General features: G+C 39.4%; 1 protein-coding gene across 2 annotated transcripts in view; it reads right to left on the bottom strand.

Moving 5' to 3' along the window:
- Positions 1–20,671: 20,671 nt before the first annotated feature.
- VCAN (versican) overlaps positions 20,672–21,860 on the bottom strand; it is a 113,791-nt gene continuing 112,602 nt past the window's right edge. For both annotated transcript variants that reach the window (XM_061151957.1, XM_061151959.1), the window contains one exon: positions 20,672–21,809. In XM_061151957.1, the coding sequence (XP_061007940.1) occupies positions 21,682–21,809 (128 nt within the window). In that variant the 3' untranslated portion in view covers positions 20,672–21,681. The remainder of the gene's footprint in view (positions 21,810–21,860) is intronic.

The raw sequence follows: 21,860 nt of genomic DNA, 5'->3' as shown, positions 1-21,860 counted from the left end.
CAAGACTACAATCCCTGATAGAAGATAAACAGTTGAGGCCACTAAAAAGATGCTGTTCCATCTGAATCCCTGACAGGTGAAAATAATTCACATCCTCAATTATTCTTCTTTCATTTATCAGAATATGGAAAAGCATCCGCTCATTCAACATATAGGTACTTACAGTTATAAACACTGAGAGCTAGGAATGGAGACAAGAAAGAAACAAGTAAACAATGAAATAAGTAATGAGATTTCAGTGATGAAAAGTGCAAAGTAAAAAATTTAAAAGTAAATGTTTCACAGGGACCAAGGACAATGTATATGTGCATGCAATGAGTGCCGTCAGTCGTGTCCAACTCTTTGTGATCTCATGGACTGCAGCTCTCCTGGCTCCTCTGCCCATGGGATTTTCCAGGCAAGAATACTGGAGTGGGTTGCCATTTTCTACTCCAGGGTATTTTCCGACTCAGTGATGGAACCTGAGTCGCCTGCGTCTTCTGCACTGGCAGACAGAGTCTTTACCACTGTACAACCCAGGAAGCCCAAGTATGTGCCTGTGTAAGTGCAATAATTAGGAAGTCATTTTTAAGAAGACAACCTGAAAAATGAGGTGTGGAGAGCTAGAAAATGAACATTCTAGATACCATGGAAAACATGACACATGAAGGCCATAAGATAAGAATGAGAAAAAGACAGAAAACAGAGTGTGTGAAGGGAATCTGGATGAAAATGAGCCTAGGATGACAGGAAAGGGCCAGAGCAGGGAGGGCTTGAGAGTAATGGAAAAAAACTTTGCATTTTATTCTCAATGAGTTCACTTTAAACCTAGGAAAGTTGAGCAGATGAGCAACATGATTCAGTTCAGTTACATTCAGTCGCTCAGTCATGTCCAATTCTTTGTGACCTCATGGACTGCAGTACGCCAGACTTCCCTGTACATCACGAATTCCCAGAGCTTGCTCAGACTCATGTCCCTCGAGTTGGTGACGTCATCCAACCATCTCATCCTCTGTCATCGCCTTCTCCTTCTGCCTTCACTCTTTCCCAGCATCAGGGTGTTTTCCAAAGAATCAGTTCTTCTCATCAGGTGGCCAAAGTATTGGAGTTTCAGCTTCAACATTAGTCCTTTCAATGAATATTCAGGACTGATTGCCTTTAGGATAGACTGATTTAATCTCCCTGCAGTCCAAGGGACTCTCAAGAGTCTCCCCCAACACCATAGTTCAAAAGCATCAATTCTCCAGCACTCAGCTTTTTTTATAGTCCAACTCTCACATCCATACATGACTACTGGAAAAACCATAGCTTTGACAAAGTAAAGTCTCTGTTTTTTAATATGCTCTCTAGGTTGGTCATAGCTTTTCTTCCAAGGAGGAAGCATCTTTTCATTTCATGGCTGCAGTCTCCATCTGCAGTGATTTTGGAGCCCCCCAAAAATAAAGTCTCTCACTGTTTCCATTGTTTCCCAATCAATTTGCCATGAAGTGATGGAACTAGATGCCATGATCTTAGTTTTCTGAATGTTGAGTTTAAAGCCAACTTTTTCACTCTCCTCTTTCACTTTCATCAAGAGGCTCTTTAGTTCTTCATTTTCTGCCATAAGGGTGGTGTCACCTGCATATCTGAAGTTATTGATATTTCTCCCATCAATATTAATTCCAGCTTGTACTTCATCCAGCCCAGCATTTCTGTTGATGTATTCTGCATAGAAGTTAAATAAGCAGGGTAACAATATACAGCCTTGACATACTCCTTTCCTGATTTGGAACCAGTCTTGTTTCATGTCCAGTTCTAACTGTTGCTTCTTGACCTGCATACAGATTTCTCAGGAGGCAGGTCAGGTGGTCTGGTATTGCCATCTCTTTAAAAATTTTCCACAATCCACACAGTCAAAGGCTTTGGTGTAGCATATAAAGCAATAAAGCAGAAGTAGATGTTTTTCTGGAATTGTCTTGCTTTTTCGATGATCCAACCAATGTTGGCAATTTGATCCCTGGTTCCTCTGCCTTTTCTAAACCCAGCTTGAACATCTGGAAGTTCACAGTTCATATACTGTTGAAGCCTGGCTTGGAGAATTTTGAGCATTACTTTGCTAGCGTGTGAGATGAGTGTAAATGTGCGGTAGTTTGAACATTCTTTGGCATTGCCTTTCTTTGGGATTGAAATGAAAACTGATCTTTTTTAGACCTGTGGCCACTGCTGAGTTTTCCACATTTTCTGGCATATTGAGTGCAGCACTTACACAGCATCATCTGAAAGGATTTGAAATAGCTCAACTGGAATTCCATCACCTCCACTAGCTTTGTTTGTAGTGATGCTTCCTAAGGCCCACTTGACTTCACATTCCAGGATGTCTGGCTCTAGGTGAGTGAGCACACCATCGTGATTATCTGGGTCATGAAGATCTTTTTGGTATAGTTCTTCTGTGTATTCTTGCCACCTCTTCTTAATATCTTCTGCTCCTGTTAGGTGCATACCATTTCTGTCCTTTATTGAGACCATCTTTGCATGAAATGTTCCCTTGGTATCTCTAATTTTCTTGAAGAGATCTCTAGTCTTTTCCATTCTGGTATTTTCCTCTATTTCTTTGCATCACTGATGAAGGCTTTCTTGTCTTTCCTTGCTATTTTTTGAAACTCTGCATTCAAATTTGTATATCTTTCCTTTTCTCCTTTGCCTTTCATGTCTCTTCTTTTTTCAGCTATTTGTAAGGCTTCCTCAGACAACCATTTTGCCTTTTTGCATTTCTTTTCCCTGGGGATGGTCTCAATCACTGCCTCATATACAATGTCATGAACCTCCATCAATTTTTCTTCAGGCACTCTGTCTATCAGATGTAATCCCTGGAATCTATTTGCCACTTCTACTGTATAATCATAAGGGATTTGATTTAGGTCATACCTGAATAGTCTAGTGGTTTTCCCTACTTTCTTCAATTTAAGTCTGAATTTGGCAATAAGGAGCTCATGATCTGAGCCACAGTCAGCTCCCAGTCTTATTTTTGCTGACTATATGGAGTTTCTCCAACTTTGGCTGCAAAGAATAAAATCAATCTGATTTCAGTATTGACCATCTGGTGATGTCCATGTGTAGAGTCTTGTGTTGTTGGAAGAGGGTGTTGGCTATGATCAGTGCATTCTCTTGGCAAAACTCTGCTAGACTTTGCTGTGCTTCATTTTGTACTTTGAGCCAAATTTGCCTGTTACTCCAGGTATCTCTTGACTTCCTACTTTTGTGTTCCAGTCCCCTATGATGAAAAGGACATCTTTTTTTGGGTGTTAGTTCTAGAAGGTCTTGTAGGTCTTCTTAAAACCATTCAACTTCAGCTTCTTCTTCATTACTGGTTGGGGCATAGTCTTGGATTACTGTGATATTGAATGGCTTGCCTTGAAAACAGATCATTCTGTCATTTTTGAGGTTGCACCCAAGTACTGCCTGAAATGATTGGCCATTCCCTAGGCGAGTTCTCAATCACCTACAAGCCCACAAAGCACAGCTGCCTGGCATCAGAGCTACCCACTCCTGCTTTATCCCCCTCAAGCAGCCTGCTGGTCAATAAGGACACAGACTTCTCTTAAGTAAAAAAATCACCCTGGCTTCTGTGTGGAGAATGGATTGTATTTGGTTAACAGTGAATACCTAGAGACCAAATGGAAGGCAGTTTTAGAAGTGGGGCCAGAAATGATAGTGGACTAGAGTGGCAGTTGTCCATGTGGTGAGAAGTAATTAAATTCAAAACAGATGTTCCCATTTTTACTAAAAGACATGCTACATTGTAGTTGCTGTTCTAAGAATAATGCAATGGCTCTTTTAATGGTACAACTACTATATAGGGTGTGTGTTAGTCACTCTGTCACGTCCGACTCTATAGGTTAGGTGCTAAAAATATTCCCATTTTAGGAGATAAGGAAACGAAGGCTCAGAGCAGTTAAAGTGACTTGTCAAATATTACAAGCTGTTAAGAGGCAAACCTGGATTTGACCTCAGCAATCTAACTCTAGATTTCCTACACTACAGATGCTGTGGAACCTACAGGAACTGCCAATCTCTCACTTCAGTCACATGGACTTTCTTTTGGTTTCTCAAATATACCATGTTCTTTAATCCTTCAGGGTCTTCACATAAGATTGTTTTCTTTCCCTAAAATACCCTCCCCCACCCCAGATTTATATTTTGTTTTCTTGGTTCCTTTTTGTCCTTCAGACCTCCCTTCAGCTTAAATGTCACCTCCTTATAGTTGTATTCCCATTTCATCAAAAGTAGATATCCTGCCCCCTCCCCATCTGTTATTCTTCCTCACAGGACTCAGTTTCTTCCTTGGATGAAGTAGGAGGGAAAAACAGCGGTTTGTATTTGGACATGTTAAATTTGAGCTATGTGTTAACATTCAAGTGGAGATGTAGGGTAGACAAATGGCCGTATAAGTCTGGAGTTCAAGGGAAATATTCAGGCTGAGTCATCAACATATATGGTATTAACAGTCATAAGACTAGATGAGATCAACAGGAAAAAGAGTATAAATAGAAAAGAATGTGGAGGAACCTGCAAGGGAGATGCCGAAGAAGTAGAAGAAAACCAAGTTAATGTGATTCCTGGAAGTCAAGTGAATGTAGTATTTACAGGAGGGGTTTAAATGAGTGACCAGTTGGATCAAATGTACTTGCATACAACACAGCTATTGTGCGTTCTATGGAGAGAGGACCTTAGGAAAATCTTGCCTTTTTTTTTTAAATATTGAACTAGGAAGAGAATTTATTTATTTATGGATAGCCAACAAGAAGTGTTACTGACAGACAAGTTCCTCTGCCCAACAAACAGTGAGGCCAAATAATACCAAAATGTCAGTTTGGAGTACAGAAAGGTTAGTTGCAGGGCCATGCAAAGAGATGGGTGACTCATGCCTTAAAAACCCTAAATGCCCTGAAAGCTCTCAGCATAGCCCTTTCCTAGGAAAGGTGAGGGAAGGGCGTGTGTAGTTGTTGCAAACCTTTTTGTGTCAGACCCTTTGTTCTTGAGGTCAGGTAATGCTGTTCCTGTAAATCTCCACCAAACAAATGTTATTCCCTGTTTTGACAAAAAAGGGCGAGGTCCGAGGCACAGCTTTCACCTTCTAAGGTCCCAGTGTTACCAAGCCCAAGCTCACCACACGACAAGGCCAACAAATCGGGAGAAGAGTTGTCGGAGCAAGGAACAATGGCTTGAATCAGAAGGCCAACAGACCGAGGAAATGGCAGACTAGTGTCTCTAAAAACCAGCTCATCCCAGTCAGAATTCAGGGACCTTTTATATACATTAGGGAAGAGGAAGGGCTTTCAGTGGCACTGACCAATGGCAGAATAGGGCTGTTAACTGTTTGCTGGTTGACAGTTGCTCACTTGGTTGGGAGGAAGGGCCTACTGGGGTGCCCAACCAATGGCTAAGGAGGACTGTTACAGCTTCTGTCTGTCTCAGTGGAGCATGCAGGCTGGAGCCAGGGAGCGAAAGGCCCTTTATGCCTTGGGTCCCATCTGGGATCACCAACACAAGTCCTGCCTAAAAGGAGGCGGATCTCAGTTGGTAGCTCTCTCAGGGCCAGGTCCCCAGACCCTGCCCAGCTGTCTTCACTGAGGGAGTCAGGCACCCAGAATCCAACTGACCCTCAGGCTCCTAGGCCACTGGAAGGCAGGGGCAGGTCCAGGCCGACTGACTCTACCATTAGGTCACAGAAATGGGGATGAGGGAGAGGTTCACTGCTTCCTCAAGGCATGGCCGCGGCCAGTGGGTGGCCCTGGTGAAGACTCTGGAGTCCTGCAGGACACAGCCCCAAGCTTGTTTCATGGGCCACCCAGCTTACCCACTGGCCCCAGCTTCAGTGAGCTGGAGGGCCCTGGGAGAAGGCCAGAAACTGACTCTTACCTCACTCTCCGCCTGATGACCACCACTCCACCAATCGCTGGCTGAATTCCTCACTAATGGCCGCTCCTTGACAGTTGGTTGCTTGTGGTAAGGACCCACTGCAGCACCAACCAATGGCGGAACGGGGGCTAACAGTCGCTCACTGACAGTTGCTTGTGGGCGGGGCCCAATTGCCGCACCCACCAATGGCTGAGCAGGACCACTAACGGTCCTTCCTAACCGTTGCCTCATAACAGGGTTGCAGGCAGCAATAACGGCACACAACACCTGCTGAGAACTAAGGGCAGCACTCAGCTGTGCTCTATTACGGAAGCACCTCAATTCAGAAAGGTCTGCAGTTTATAAGTGTCAACTACAAAATATAGTCACAGCCTGAAAGTAAAGAGTTATTTTATTTGGTGAGAATATTTAGGAGCTCAGGAGACAACATCTCAGTAGCTCTGAGAAAATTGTTCCAAGGAGGCGGAAGGGGAAGTCAGGCTATATACAAGTTTGCAACAAAGGGAGAAGGCAGTCTGGACATCAGAGATCAGATGTCAAGTTAAGGAGTTTAGCATTCGTTGTATGGAAAGATGCAAGCCTCTGGGTTCACTGAATTCATTCCTTTCATATGCACCTCAGTTATCTGGGGCCAAATACTGTTTCCTTGTTCACTTTAAGAAGTAGCAGATGGCTGCCTCTTGCATTCCCCCACCTCAGCAACTCAGCAATCACCAAGGGGGTCGGGGGTGGGGTGGGGGTGAGGCAGTAGCAGCGTCTTCTGGATCACAGTTTGGGGAGCCCTCATTCACATTTGGAGGCCAGAAATCGCTGATGGCTGTGACATGTCTTGTTTATTGGTATAGCAGGAGATATTTTCATTTCACATTAGTATAAATCTTTATACCTGTGGTAAGTTTGTTTTCATAACAAAGGTAATTAGCCTTTTAGATTGTTGCTCTTGTAGAAAACTATATACTGGCAGAGTTTTAAAGCTCTCTTTTCCTTGGGGGCTCAGTGGTAAAGAATCCACCTGCTAATGCAGGAGACGTGGATTCCATCCCTGGGTCCGGAAGATCCTCTGGAGAAGAAAATGGCAACTCACTCCAGTATTCTTGCCTGGGAAATCCTATGGACAGAGGAGCCTGGCAAGCTACAGTCCATGGGGTCACAAAAGAGTCAGACATGACCCGGCAACTAAACAGCGACAACAACAAACAAGGATGTTAAAGGCTAGAAGTGGATTTCACTGTCAATGCCCAACGTTGCAAATGGATGGCAGAGGAAGTTAGAGTTGTCATTTTCAGGACTTCCCAGGTGGTTTAGTGGTAAAGAACCTGCCTCAATGCAAGAGCTGTTATTTTCATAGCAGTACAATAAGTCCCCTGCATACAAACCTTCAAGTTGTGAACTTTGAAAGGTGTGAATGTGCATTCACAAGTGCCAGTCATGTTAGTTCATGTGTCTTGTCTACATCCTCACATGCATGCATCCGCTACAGCGGTCGTGTACTTTATTGCACAATACTGTGCAGAGTACAGCGGTGCAGTAGCTTTATTTCAAGCGCAGGATGTCTGGAAGCAAGCATAAAAATAACAGTGATGTAGCTGGTACTGCTAAGAAACACCAAGCAATATTGATGGAAACAAAAGTGAAAATAATTGAGAGAGTGGAGTGAGACAAAAAGATGGTAGACGTCACTCATTCTTTTAATCTGAATAGTTTAACCATTGGCACGGTTCTACAGAACAAAGACAAGATCTTGGAACCTGTGAAGTCTGCTCTGTGATGATGTTGACAATAATACCAAAGAAGCTTGGAAAAGTAATGAAGGTGATGGAGGAATTTCTCAGTGTGTGGATGCAGGATCAGCATCAGTGTCGAATCTGATTCAATTTAATGCTGTTTCAGGAGAAAGCTAAAAGCCTTTATGAAGACTTGAAAAATGGTGAAGAATCAGAGGTTGCATCTTTTAATGCCAGCCATGCCTGGTTTCATTGGTTCAAGGCTAGAGCTAACATTCACAAAGTAAAGGTAAGTGGCAAGGCAGCAATTGTAGATATGGTGGCTGCCTCAGAAATTCCTGAAACAGAAATTGGTTAATTTTGGTGCCTCATTTGTAAGACTATGAAATTAGATTTTTGTTTCAAATGGAATGTTATTATCACCAGGTGATACACATCTCATTGTTCTAATGAGACTTTTCCATTTAGAAAAAAATCAAGTGATCAAATTTTATAAGATAATAACATCCCATTTGAAATGAAAATCCGATTTCATATTGTTTCAAAAGAGTCACCATTTCCACAGAGGTTTGTGTTGGCAACCTTGCAATATTAGTCCAGTAAAGAAGATTAAATATTAATAGAAGTGTGGGATAGATTATTTTCTTTCTTTCTTGGATTTAGAGCTTTATTCTGCTTTTCATTCTGAGTACATGATGTGAATATAGATGGGTCAAATAAATTAAACATATTAGCATGTCATAATTAATATCAGATGACAAAGAATAATTTTTGCAGGCCAACTTGGAATGAGCTTTTTTGCACCCATGTTAATTATCTGTAGTTTCAATTTCATTATGAACCACCAACTGCAGAAGCTGACTTCAACTGACTTCACTTGTATTTTAAATAATTTGTGTTTAATAATGTATTATGCATTACATAGATATTCCTACAGAACCCAAGTTTCAATTACCAGTCACTTCAAATTACAGGCTTCCAGTAATTAGCTTTTGCCACATAACCCATAATGGAACACATTGAAGTTAATAGAAAGCAGGAGCAAATCAAACTGGGCCAGTTTTGGTGTGAGCAGATTTCAAAATTAACCAATTTGTGTCCCTTTAAATACATTTCTTCACAGGAATTAAAGCGTTGTCTGGTTAACCTTTCTGAGTCTCCCTTATTTGTAATAAAGGAGATAATGAAGACAGTGCCTGCCTCAGAAGGCTTATTCATTCACCTTTTGAGATAAAGGCACGTAGTTCAGTTGTCAGGATTTCATCAGTGGTCTGCCTTAAAATACCTTTATATCCATTCACAAATTATTTCTGAAAGCACAGAAAACAAATATATAGTCTCATATTTAGGGTAAAATCTGGAGCCTTTATGTGACCCTTGAAGGTTTCTATTGATGGTTCTCAAGCCTGGGCACACGTTAGGATCACCCAGGGGACTTTAGATCAGATTCTGTGAGAGGCAGGTCTAGGCAGGTGGGGAGACTGCAGAGGAGTGGAGGGCCTAGCCTGAGTATGCTATATAATTTTGCTAGGTGTGGCCAGGTTTGAGAACTACTGCCCTGCACGATCATTCCAGAGCTACATTGCCTGTGAACTGATTAGAAATGTGAATTATCAGGCATTACCCTGGATCTGGGGCTTCCCAGCTGGCTCAAGTGGTAAAGAATCTTCCTGCCAATGCAGGAGCCTCAGGAGACGCAGAGTCAATTTCTTGAGTCGGTACAATCCCCTGGAAAAGGAAATGGCAACCTATTCCAGTATTCTTGCCTGGGAAATCCCGTGGACAGAGGGGCCTGGCGGGTTACAGTCCAGGGGATTGCCAAAGAGTTGGACATGACTTGGCAACTAAACAACAACAACAAATTCAAGAAGAAGGTCCTTTATCACAGAATTATTATAAACTACTTGTTGCTTGGATACAAATTTTCCTTCCTAACCCCAAACATTTATTTCCATACTGAACTCACAGGCTATTTCTAGTTGCCAGCACAGCTTGTTTTACTCTTAAACTGTCTTTAATCCTGAGGCCGATCATGTGTATTTTAAGTGTGTCTTATAGGTGTAGGATATTCTGGACAGCTGAAAACTTTCATTTGTCAGGAGCAACTACTAAAAACCATGAGCCTTATGCTAGTGTCAGAACAATATAATAAAGTCTGAAATGAATCTAAGAAATTAAATAGAATAGTTCCTGGAGTATAGCTCTTACTCAAAAAAATATCTATTGAATGAATTTAAAGTGAGTGCACAAATGAATAAATGTATGCATTCACATTTGTACCCTAAATCTAAATACATCTCAGAGGTTATGAAAATTTGGAGCACATTTATTTTTCTGCTACATTTTCTTTGAAGAAATACGTTAGGTATTTTATTTAAATCTTGACATGCACTTCAAAAATTCATATACATAAACATTCTCAGGACACATGATAAAAGCATAGCTGTAACACGGCTCTGTCTGTAAATTTCATGCAATAATTTCTTGATTTTTAGGAGGCTTTTGGAGATTTGTTCACACATTGCTGGAAAGCAATTTCTGGTTCTGTTCTAATGGAGAATATTTACTTTGGTTAAACAGGCAACAGGGAAAGTCACAAAGGACTGACATCCACCATGAAATAACACTGACATTCATTCACTCTGACTCTCAGGCTCAGATAGACATAAATTGCAGCCGTATTTTTCTAAACATTCACGTGATTTTCTAGAAATCCCAACAACTTCTCATCTGCTAAATCACTCAGTCCACTAACTTAGGTGACAGACAACAGTGGATGGCATATTTCTGGAGCAAAGAGTGGTGAGAGACACAGAGAGAAAGGGCTTCACATTTTTATTCTGTCCTCAGCATCTGATGCTGCTGGTTAATAAAACTGCTCAAAGAATATAACGTAAGAGGCTCTTGATGGTACCTGGGGCAAGGAGACAAGATATCTCTGTCTTAGTTTCATTATTCTGTTATTAACTTCATCCTACCTTAGCTTCAACAAGCTCCCCCTCTATCTGAGAAGCAACATCCAAATATATTCCTGAGCTCTAGTTAGGCTTTCTGGGTGCACATCTGAGGTTTTGTACTAAGAGACCTGGGGCTGTCAGCATAATCTCCCCAAGCCTTTATATCTCTATCAGTAAACAGGAATGACAGTAAAATTGTCATGTATATTAAGAGAGGTGATTTAGTCATTCATTTAGCAAATATTTATTGAGTGCCTGCTGCATGCCAGGTACTGTTGCAGGTGTTAGGAACATGGTGATGATCAAGACAGAGGAGTCCCTGTACTTATGGAACTTACATTTTCATGAAAGAAAACAGATGGCAATTCGCTTATGAGAGTGACCAGCACCCAATAAATAGTACCTTCGACACATAGTAATTGAGCACTCTTTGGGGTAGTATGGGTAAAAAATAGTGACCTCAAGCAAATATTCTCTTGAACATTTACTTTCCTATTCGTGCCTTTTTGAATTTTCCAACATATTTACAATGAGCAGGGATTGGTAAGGTAATAAATTAAGAACAATAAAAGAGCAATGACATAATTTAACAAATATCTAAAAGAGTTTTCATGGTGTCTAAAAGAGAATTATGATTCAGGTAATGATTCAACAAACAGTAATTGCCCACACGGTTTTCAGCTTGGATGTGTATTTTCCAACTTCAGCACAGTGGTCCATTCATGCTTGGTAACTTCAGCATCTCTCATCATCTGGTATAGTCTCCATCCCAAGCCTCTTTCTTCGTGGATGTACAGGATCATTATTTTTGTGTTTTTAAGCCCTCGGTTTATTAAAAATCATTTTACATGTTTTCCATTCTTATATAATTGGAAACTCCCAAGCAATTGATATTTGCCCATTGTTAGTGAGCTTCAAATATTGCTTGGTTTTCCAGGTGAACTGTCTTCTCTTTTTAGCATGAATGTGTTATAGCATTTCTATTTTCCCTAATACTAAATGGGAAATGTTATAATTAATATTTTTCTTTTATTCTCCATCATAATCACAGCATCACCAAATCTCAATGCCTGCCTTTTAATGACATGTTTTGTCTCTACATTAGTAGCAGTCCATGGGGTCGCAGAGTTGGACCCAACTGAGCAATTGAACTGAAGATTAGTACAGCCTCTAAAGTCTCAGCAAGTCTTCTTCCTTTCCTAAATCCTTATCAAAAAAGCATGGTATTGTTGTATTACTCTCATTCTTCCTGAATTACTTAGCTAATTTTCTTCTATTCATTTTACTGGGTTACTTTTGTTCTTGCCTGTGTATTCATTTTTAAATTCCCAAATTACTCACTCTGCCCTACATACCCTGTACAAAATAAAAGAATCTGTTAATTCACCCCACATCTTACGGTAGAAGACAGTACATTGTAAAGTATTGGTAAAGTCTATACCAATACTATAAAGTCTATACATGGTTAAGTCTAAGTATTGCCATGTATTACACAATGATATTACTTATAAGAAAGCCTAGGTAAACAGATGTCCCCACATTTAGTTTTAAGAAATTGCACTCCCCTTTAGTGCTCAAACAATATTCCCAAGACCACTTGCTACTTGACAAAAAATTTAATTTGACTCCTTCTGAACATTTCTGGCCCGCTGCCCTGTCCCATAGATCTACCTGGCCTGTCGCTCAGACCCCCGCCAGTCTTCTGGTACCTGGCGCATGACTCCCCACCCCATTGTGCCATCTCTACCTGGCTCTCAAAGGCTGCTGCTGATCTCTTTGCCTCTCCACTCTTCCCATAGGAGGGCACGGCCCATCCCTTAATTCTGAAAAGCTCGGTTAAGCCCTAACTTAACAAAACTATGCTGAGGATGTGAAGAAAAGTAAAGAATTCTAACACAGCTAAGCAAGTCTTAAACTGTGTAGTTTAGCAACTGTTTCCAGAGTTGACAGGCCCCTCCACAGGTAGACACCTGTTTCTCTGAATTTCAGCACCTCTGCTAGCGCGTTACTGAAGCCAGCTTCCCTTCTCAATATCGGAAGGCCCTTCTGCCCATAATTTTCCACTCCTCAGAATTAATACCCTGGAGAGAACAAACAGAATATTTCTTAAAGTAAAACTTTACTCTAAAATTACAACATTTTGTATGAGAAGATAACGTCTACTTTTTAATGCTGGGCAACTCAGCTCCTCCTTTTACCAATTCATTCCAAAGTAGAAGCGCGGCCTTAAACTTGTATAACTTACAGCCTGGAATGACTCCTCCAAAAACAAAAGGATGAAAAAAAAACAAAAAACAAAAACCTTCTTCTCTGAAAAACAGAAGCAGACCCTATCCAGAGAAACAAAATGGGTTGGCAGCCTCAAAATAGCAGTCTCTGCTCCTTTCTCTTCCCAGCTCCCCATGTGTGGTCATAAAGCTTCAATATTGATGTTTAGTCTCAGAGAAAGTTATGTACATATATAACTTGACAGCTACTCTTTTCTTTGCTCCTTATTTTAAGACAAGCATTGAATACTGAGCTTGATTGTGACTTCAAGCTGAGGAGTATGACTTTTAATTTTGGAAATTCAAGCCAGAGAACACAGCCTCAGGACCAAGTAGTGTGCAGTGTGGGTATGTTTATTCATAATTGAAGCAGAAAAATGGCTGGCAGTTGCAACAATCACGTTTAGTGTCTAGTGGCTATAAGGAAGAAGTAAAGATACAGCCTCACAAAAGCTCACAATAAGATGCTATGGAAGAAACGAAGAGATCCAGTGTGGCTGCTTGCAGACTGTATGTGGCATGCCCATCCAGTCATTGATAGGTACTGGTGCCTGTGTGCGTGCTAAGTCGCTCCAGTCATGTCTGACTCTTTGTGACCCTATGGATTGTAGCCCACCAGGCTCTTCTGTCCATGGGATTCTCTAGGCAAGAATATTGGAGTGGTTTGCCATGCCTTCCTCCTGGGGGTCTTCCCGACCCAGAGGTCAAGCCTGTGTCTTCTTTGACTCCTGCGCTGCAGGCAGCTCTTTACTGCAGAGACACTGGGGAAGTCCCAAAATTTCCCTGAACTGCATCTAAAAACACATAGGAATCCAGCAGGAAACAGAGGACCCAATCAAACAGGGTAAGTTGAAGAGAATTTAACCAGAGGACTATTGAATATACAGGTGGGCAGCTTAAGGAAATCACAATTAATACTGCAGTACCTACCCCTGGGCCAGAACAGTGAGCTCTTCCTACCTCAGTCCTGAAGGGTCAAGTTGAGAGAGCAGGAGGGACTCAGAGGCAGAGAGGGCTATGTGGAGATGGGACTGCATCTCTCAGGGCACAAAGTAGGAAGAGAAGAGTGGAGAGTGTACCCAGAGGGGCAAGCCTATGTCTTATATCAGAGAACACTTTTGGTCTTCCATTTTTACCCTGTAACCAGTTGCTACAAGGGGAATATGATGATTCATCAGAGAGTGAACAGGAAACCAAACGGATTTAATTAGAAGAAAAAACCTAAAACTTTAATTGGCTAAAACAAATTAATTAAAATTCATTATGTTGATTTGCTTAAGACTTCTAAATCAATTCCTCCATTCTTAAGCACATAATACCTAGAACAGCTGCTCCTGCCCAGAACATTTTTCTATGCATGTAAAATTAATTTTATTTTGTAAACAATAACTTCTGGAGAATTTTGAGTTGTAGAATGCCAAGCTCTGATTTGCACACTTGAAAAAATACTCCATAGTAGTTTAAAAGATCATTTTGAAAATGATGTATCTAGAGACAGTAATACTATATGAGATATTGTGGACAGCTGGGATAGAGAGATGATGATAATACAAGAAACTTTTGGAGGTAGAATGAATAGAATTTGGTGCTTGATTGAATGTGGACAGAAATTAGGAGTCCAGAGTTGGGACTCTTAGACTCCTAGTTTTGTTTTTTTTTTTTTTTTCTTTGTTTTTCCCATGGACTGCAGCCTACCAGGCTCCTCAGTCCATGGAATTTTCCAGGCAAGAGTACCGGAGTGGGTTGCCATGTCCTTCTCCTCCTAGTTTTAAAAAATAAGAAGTGTACCCAATTAGTGGGCGGGGTCAATAATAGTTCAATTTGGGACATACAGAACTTAATGTACTGCTGAAATCCAACCAGCTGAATATATACCTTTCCCACACAAGAAAGAGATATGGAAGTTATAATGTAGGAATGAGTTAAGATACATGGTTATATCTGGAATCAGGTGAAATGGAGAACAGAGCACATAGTTGTCCAAGAATGGAGGCTTTAGCAACATTTTAAGAATTCAGATCTCTTCCTGCTTTAGTTCTATTGATAATCTTTCCCACCAGACAGTAAATTTCAGTGAGAACAGGGACTTGGCCTAGCTTGTTTTTAACGGTATCTTCAATATCTAGCATAGTGCTTGGCACATGGTAAGTCTCAATATACATTACTGAATGAATGATTTGATCTGGCTAATGGGCATTGGAGAGGGTCATGTGATTTAAGAACTGGACTTATTTATAGATTAATTCCTGAAGGATTCTCCCATCTATACCTCTTTTAGGGCTCCCCATTTTTTGCTTGAAAGTTATTTCTTGTTTGCTTCTATTTCTCAGTTTTTACATTTGTCTTGGTTCTTTCATTTAAGGCTTTGTTTCAGGTCTGTCTTTAAGAAACAATTATTTTTAACCATACCTCTTTATTCAATTTTCTCTGTATAGAAAGCTTTTCTCACTTTTTTCTTTTTTGTATAACCAGAGACCCATTCAAAATTTGGAAAGTAATCAACAAACATGTTCATAAGTACAGATAGATAATATAATGAAAATCTAAAAATCTAAAAATACTTTAAGTACTGTATATTTTAAAGCAGTGGTCTCCAAATCAGGGTTGTTTATCCTGGGAGTACCCCAAGACTCTCTAGGGTGGAGGGGTGGGAGATACATGGGCACACAAAAGGAAACAAATTCCAGAACTTCAACTTTTAAAAAAATATTGATTTTGTGCTGCATCGGGTCTTAGTTGCAGCACACAGGGTCTTTTGTTGCAGCACATTGGGCTTCCCAGGTAAAGAATCTGCCTGCCAATGCAGGAGACACAAGAGATGTGAATTTGATCCCTGGCTGGGGAAGATCCCCTGGAGAAGGAAACAGCAACCCACTCCAGGATTCTTGCCTGGAGAATCCCACGGACAGAGGAGCCTGATGGGATATAGTCCATAGGAGTTGCAAAGAGTCAAGACACGACCTAACATGAATGCATGTGTGCATGAGCTTTCTAGTTGTAGCACTCAGGCTTAGATGCAGGCTTGGCATGTAGGATCCTAACTCTCCCACCAGGAATCAAAACCACATCTCCTGCATTGGAAGGCAAATTCTTAACTACTGGACTATCAGAGAAGTTCCCAAAACTTCAACTTTTACCTGGCCTCTTTCCTATAAAATTCATCTGCCTAAGAAGGTGTCTGTGGTGGAGGCCATTGGTTTTACTTTTGCATCTTCTTAAAACCAGTTCTCCTAAACTTTAGAATTCATCAGAATCACCCTGAGTGCTTGTGAAAACCCAGGTTGCTCTTCTCAGTCCTAAAATTTCTATCTCATTAGGGCAGGGTCTGAGGATTTGCATTTCTTACAAATTTCTAGGTGATGTTAATGTTGTTGTTTCAGAGAACAAGCTTTGAAAACCAAAAGCTTTAGAATAAACCAAAACCGTTTATTAAAAACAAATAAAAATCCCACCACATCAAACACACTCTTCATCTGTCCTGAATTTTAGGATGCACTGACTTGGGATGTAGAAATTACGAAAAAACAAAAGGACAAATCCAAATGAATGACTCTAGTGACACCAATAAATTTTAAGAAGGATTTCATTGAGATGTCAACTGACAAGTAATTGAAAATAATTTTTGATAGACCACTATGTGATTTTTGGCATATAATTAAAAAAGAAGTTTAAAAAAATTACTCAATTTTTGCATTATACTACTATACTATTATACTACATTATACTACTCAGCTTTGCATTATAAAACTATCATTTCCATTTACTTATTTAAGTAAGTTTTTTTCAATTTTTAAATCTATAAGAATAAAATAGGAATAGAATTGATGCTAAACCATGACACATTCTAGTTTCATGGAAATGTGAATTGGGATAAACAGTCCTAATCATCTCATTGAGCTGTATTTTTAATAAAACGTTACAATTTGTGTAATGACTTTTCAAATTTTCTAAGAACATTATGTTGTTTTGACCAATTTTATATCTGTAAATTACAATGATAACTCAATCCAGATTTTTAACTTTACACCTTTATGTTTATGTTCATAAAATTAAGTTTTCACTTCAAAGTACAAATTTTGATGTATATGTGTTGATAGCTTAATCAACAGAAGACTTTCAAGCACATAAATGTATAATATTTAGATACAATTCTATGGGGGAAGTGAATTAAAAAACCAAGTCCAAAAATAAGAAAAACATAAAATATCTGACTGTTAAAAGATTATTTTTCTTTAGTTGTTTTTTAGATGGATGAGAGTGGGAATCAAACTAGTATGGTATTTACAGTCCTGCTGAATATATTTAAGAGTGATGTTACATGTTTATTTTACAATGGCAATATGTATAATATGCCAAAAATAAAATCCTTTACAATTGTTTCACTCTATGATGAAAAACATTTTGGTTGACAATGTTAGATGTGATGGGAACACAGTTTAAAGTTTTATTTTATTTATTTTTTTTTTTAAAGTTTTATTTTAAAGTAAATACTATCAAAATCATTTACAACTTACTGCCTTAAGGCAATCAATTTTAAATCTTCAATAGGGATCATTTGATGGATTCAGACAGGACTGTGAATTAAATTCCAATTAAAACCCAAGCTTTGCTTATTCTGTAAACATCTCAACAAAAACCATTCTTGTTCTTGTTTGGCATTTGCTCTTTCTAGTCTAGCTGGGATCCAAACACACAGAAATGAGTAATAATGGGAAAAGATTAAACACTCTTGAATGACTCATTCAAAGACCTTTATCAACTTTCTGTATATACTTGTTTTAGAAAAGAATCATTTGGATGAAGTTTGGTGTGTTTAGCAAATGGGAACTGCACACAATTAAAAAAAAAAAAGATGTACAAGTTGTACAAAACCATCACTGCAGGGCCTTTTTCTTCAGAAATTATTTCACTGCATTTGTAATACTAGGAAACATTAAAAGAAACACAATAAAACATGTTGAAGCCAATCACCGAGTTTTTAACCACTTGATAGTAACATCTTTTGCTTTTATCTAAGATATATTTCCTCTTGGAGATTTCTTTGCTTGGGAGACCTCATGTATAGCCCATTCATGAAAGCAACTCTGCACTTTTTGGCAACCTATTATATTCTCTTCTGTCCATTTCCAAACTCTGATAACTTTAGTTTGCATGATATATGCCTTCTGGACAATTAGCTCAAGGCTAATCCAGTTCTTATTTCCTGTTCTGTAATTGAAAACTCACTTAAGATCAGCAAAGTTGCTATCACATCCAAATGATGTATTCCTCCCCGTGGGGCTTCCCTGGTGGTGCAGTGGTAAAGCGTCCACCTGCCAATGCAGGAGACGCAAGTTTGATCCCCGAGTCAGGAAGGTCCTCTGGGGAAAGAAATGGCAACCCGCTCCAGTACTCAGGCCTGGAAAACACCAGGGCCAGGGGAGTCTGACTGGCTACAGTCCAGGGGGTTGCAGAGCCGGAAAGGACTTAGCAACTGAACAACATTCCTCCCTATACAATCTCTCATGTCTCTTTTCTATTTCAGCTACCCCAGAAGACCGCCTCTTCTTACATAGCTCCTTATGGGAAGGGCATATTCTTCCCCTACTGTGCAATCCAGCTTTTAGGAATGAACAGAAAACCACCTCTGGTTGATACTGAGTAGTGCTGAGTCTCCCTAAACTTCTCGCTCTGTCCTAGTATTATAGGTAATGGAACATCTCATAGCCTCTGGTATTTGTACCTAGATCAGTAAAAATTTATTTGATTGATTTATAAACGTCTAATAGGGGTGTATGTGTGCTTGTGCTCAGTCATCCAGCCGTGTCTGACTCTGTGACCCCGTGGACTACAACCCCCCAGGCTCCTCTGTCCATGAAATTCTCTAGGCAAGAACAGTGGAGTGGGTTGCCATTTCCCACTCCAAGGGATCTTCCCAACTCAGGGATCAAATCCACAATTGAGTCCCCTGCATTGGCACATACAGGTGGACCACTGTGCCACATACTTACATACTCCCTTGAGTAATTTCTATTTAAAGGTCTGTATAGATATGAGAGCACATTAAAAGGACAAGCTCAATAAGGAAAAGTATCTCTTCTGCATCTAATCATGCCTTCCCATATATTTTTGATATTCCAAGAAAGAAACCTCAAAATAATTTTCCACTCACCTTTGTCCTTTATGATATCTTCTATACAACTGCAGAATGGACAATGGATTTGTTCTTTTAAAGTATCAATAAATATATTGAGTAGAATTGGCTGTAAAATAACTCACATGGGATGCATTCAGATTAAAAAACCTTACATTGGCAGAAACCTGTGTAGCTCGCTCACTCTAGAACCTCCAGGGCTTAGTCCAGTGCCTAATGCATAGTAAGTACTTAGTAATAGTGAATGAATGAAAATAAAGGGATGAATGAATATCTGGATGGATAGGAACTTGGTGTTTGTGACATCTTCTGATCACTTTGTTAGATATGATCTTCTAGCCCGTAAATTAACCTCCTGAATGTTTAACAACTGAGAATATACTATTTTATATTTTTATTGAGAGTATCATGCAGGTTGTAGAGATGTCCTGCATCCTCTACAAACAAACTATGCAATTGGGGACAAATGACAAATTCTCTATGCTGTTCCCTCACCAATCAGACAGTAACAGCCTCTCTCTTAGGCTTGTTGGGAGATGATGCACATGAAACACTTGGCCTGGTTAATAGGAAGAATTGTGTAAGTGTGACCTATCACTTTTCCTATTGCATGTTCTTTCATTTCTGAGATCAGTGCCTAAGAATGCGGTTGTAAACATTATCAGAATTACTATCTCCAATTTTTGCAGGGACATTTATAATCATCTCTCTGCTAGCCATAAAATCATTTCATCCAAGCCAGCAGCTTGGACTCCATGATAGATCTAGAATGTAAAAATGTTGGTGCACATTAGGGTTTAAAGTTATAAATATATAAATAAATACATGTAAATATAAAAAATGTAAATAACCAGACCAGTCACAGTATAGTAAAAGAAGGATTTTAGGTTTCTTTGGTGAAACAAAAGCAGGTATAAAAAGTTACAAAGATTTTAGATTTTCATTCACACAAAAAAAACATTCATTCACATTTTACACTATACATGTTATAATATAAATACAGGAACGTATTATGTGCATTTTAATGAAAGAGGAAAAATAAAAACCTCATAGGTAGACACAGAGTTTTTCTGTGCTCTAGAACACCCAAAGGTGGATCACATTTAACACAGCAACCAAGGAAACTTGCCTAAAGACAGCGTGTATGATTGTGGCTACTGTGGCTCCTTCTAGTTAAAAGAGGTTTTGAGAAAAAGAATCCATGTCGGGTCTGCTCTTTTTCTATTCGCATTTTATTTATTGTCTTGTGCTCTCAAGATCATTCTAAACTAAAATTAGGAAAAGACACCTAAATGCTTTCTTTCCATCACAGGGTTTCTTTAAACATTAAATTAAGCAGATAATAATTCAAAGTCATCTTTAGCAGTCATTTTATTCAAATTAAGGGGAGAAAATGGAGTGGGAAGAGATAGGGAGAAATTTCAACACATACACTCCACCTAATAAGAAGCAATGCCCATACTATTTCTATATATGTGCTCCTTGCTTAGAATGGGCAAACACCATCTGCTGAAAGCTATACACTTTTCCACTCTTCTTTATAATAAAACACTTAATGCATTCTATCCATCACATTATTTAATCAGGGACAGAGTACCTAGATTATACGATTCCAAACTGTGAGGGAAGTATAAAGGCTAAAACCGAAAAATAACTACCAACTACGTCAATGTTCAGGTTTGAGGGAAAATAACATCCAATAAATTAAATCAGTATGGCTTACTTCATTTATTTATGTATGCTTCACAGCTGCAGCATTCATACATGAACATTCAAAACTTTATAAAAGATTAAAATGGTTATATATACAAAATTTCTTTCTTTGAATGTGTGTTGTTTTAACAAACCCCCTCCCTCCAGAACCCTAGGTCTATATCCATTTGAAATGTGTTGATCTGTAATTTGCAAGTTAGTGTTATGAAAGCCATTAAAAATGAGACCCAGTTGAGTTAATAATTAGCACTTTGACCCCTAGAAAATGCTCCTGGTCATAGAAAAGTCCTCCATTCAGGCCTTTCTTGTAAGTGAAGAAAAAGGAACGCAGCAAAAAAAAACCAAAAATAAAGAGTTCCATGTTGCAGTCTCTAGTTTCGTTGGGATCCCATTAGCTAGGCTTCAGCATCACATGGAAGCCAACTCTACCTGTGGTGGAGATGGGACAGTGACCTACAAAACTTTGTGTTTGTTAATTGTCCAGCAAAAGCTGTCTTCAGTCTTGTTGACAAAGAGCAGGGGAAACCATTTCCAGCCTAAATAAACTACAAAAAGCAGCCGAACCAATGATTAAAGACCTCTAAGGCTCCGTAATCATCATTAAATATGCTTGAACTCAGTGTGACTTTTTATTTTATATACAGGATTAAAATCAACATTAAATCATCTTATTTACATTGCCATTGGTGCTGAAATGGAGCTTTTTAAATAGTACAGTAGGCTGGTATGCATTATAAAATGGTCTGCACTGGAGGCAAATAGGAAACTAAAGAAATTAGACTGGAAATGGCTCCACTCTGCTCTCATTTTCCTTTTTTTGTTTGCTTTCTTTTTGAATGCCAATACTTTCATTTAAAATGTTTTGGGAGCACAGCAACCCAAAATGACTGGACTGGACGGTGTTCCAAAAATCCAAACCAACTGATAATACTTCTCGAGGTGATAGGAAAGGCACAGGAAGTTAGGACTTTGGCTGAAATGATGAAAACATGTGTTTGCCATTTTAGGGATCAGCGCCTTGATTCTTGCCACCTTCGGCTCCAACGGTGATCATGTTTTGATGTATTTATTGAATTGTCCTTTGCTGATGAGGAATTTTTAAAGTATTTCTTAGAATAAGTCCTTTGGTATGCAGATGCTACATGGAAGGAAAGAAAGAAAGAAAAGAAAACACAACAATATTACTTGC

This window comes from Dama dama, chromosome 9 (genome assembly GCF_033118175.1).
Source record: "Dama dama isolate Ldn47 chromosome 9, ASM3311817v1, whole genome shotgun sequence".
Taxonomy (NCBI): Eukaryota; Metazoa; Chordata; class Mammalia; order Artiodactyla; family Cervidae; genus Dama; species Dama dama.
Note: the sequence above shows the minus strand (reverse complement) of the source record. Positions and strands in the feature narration are given on the sequence as shown.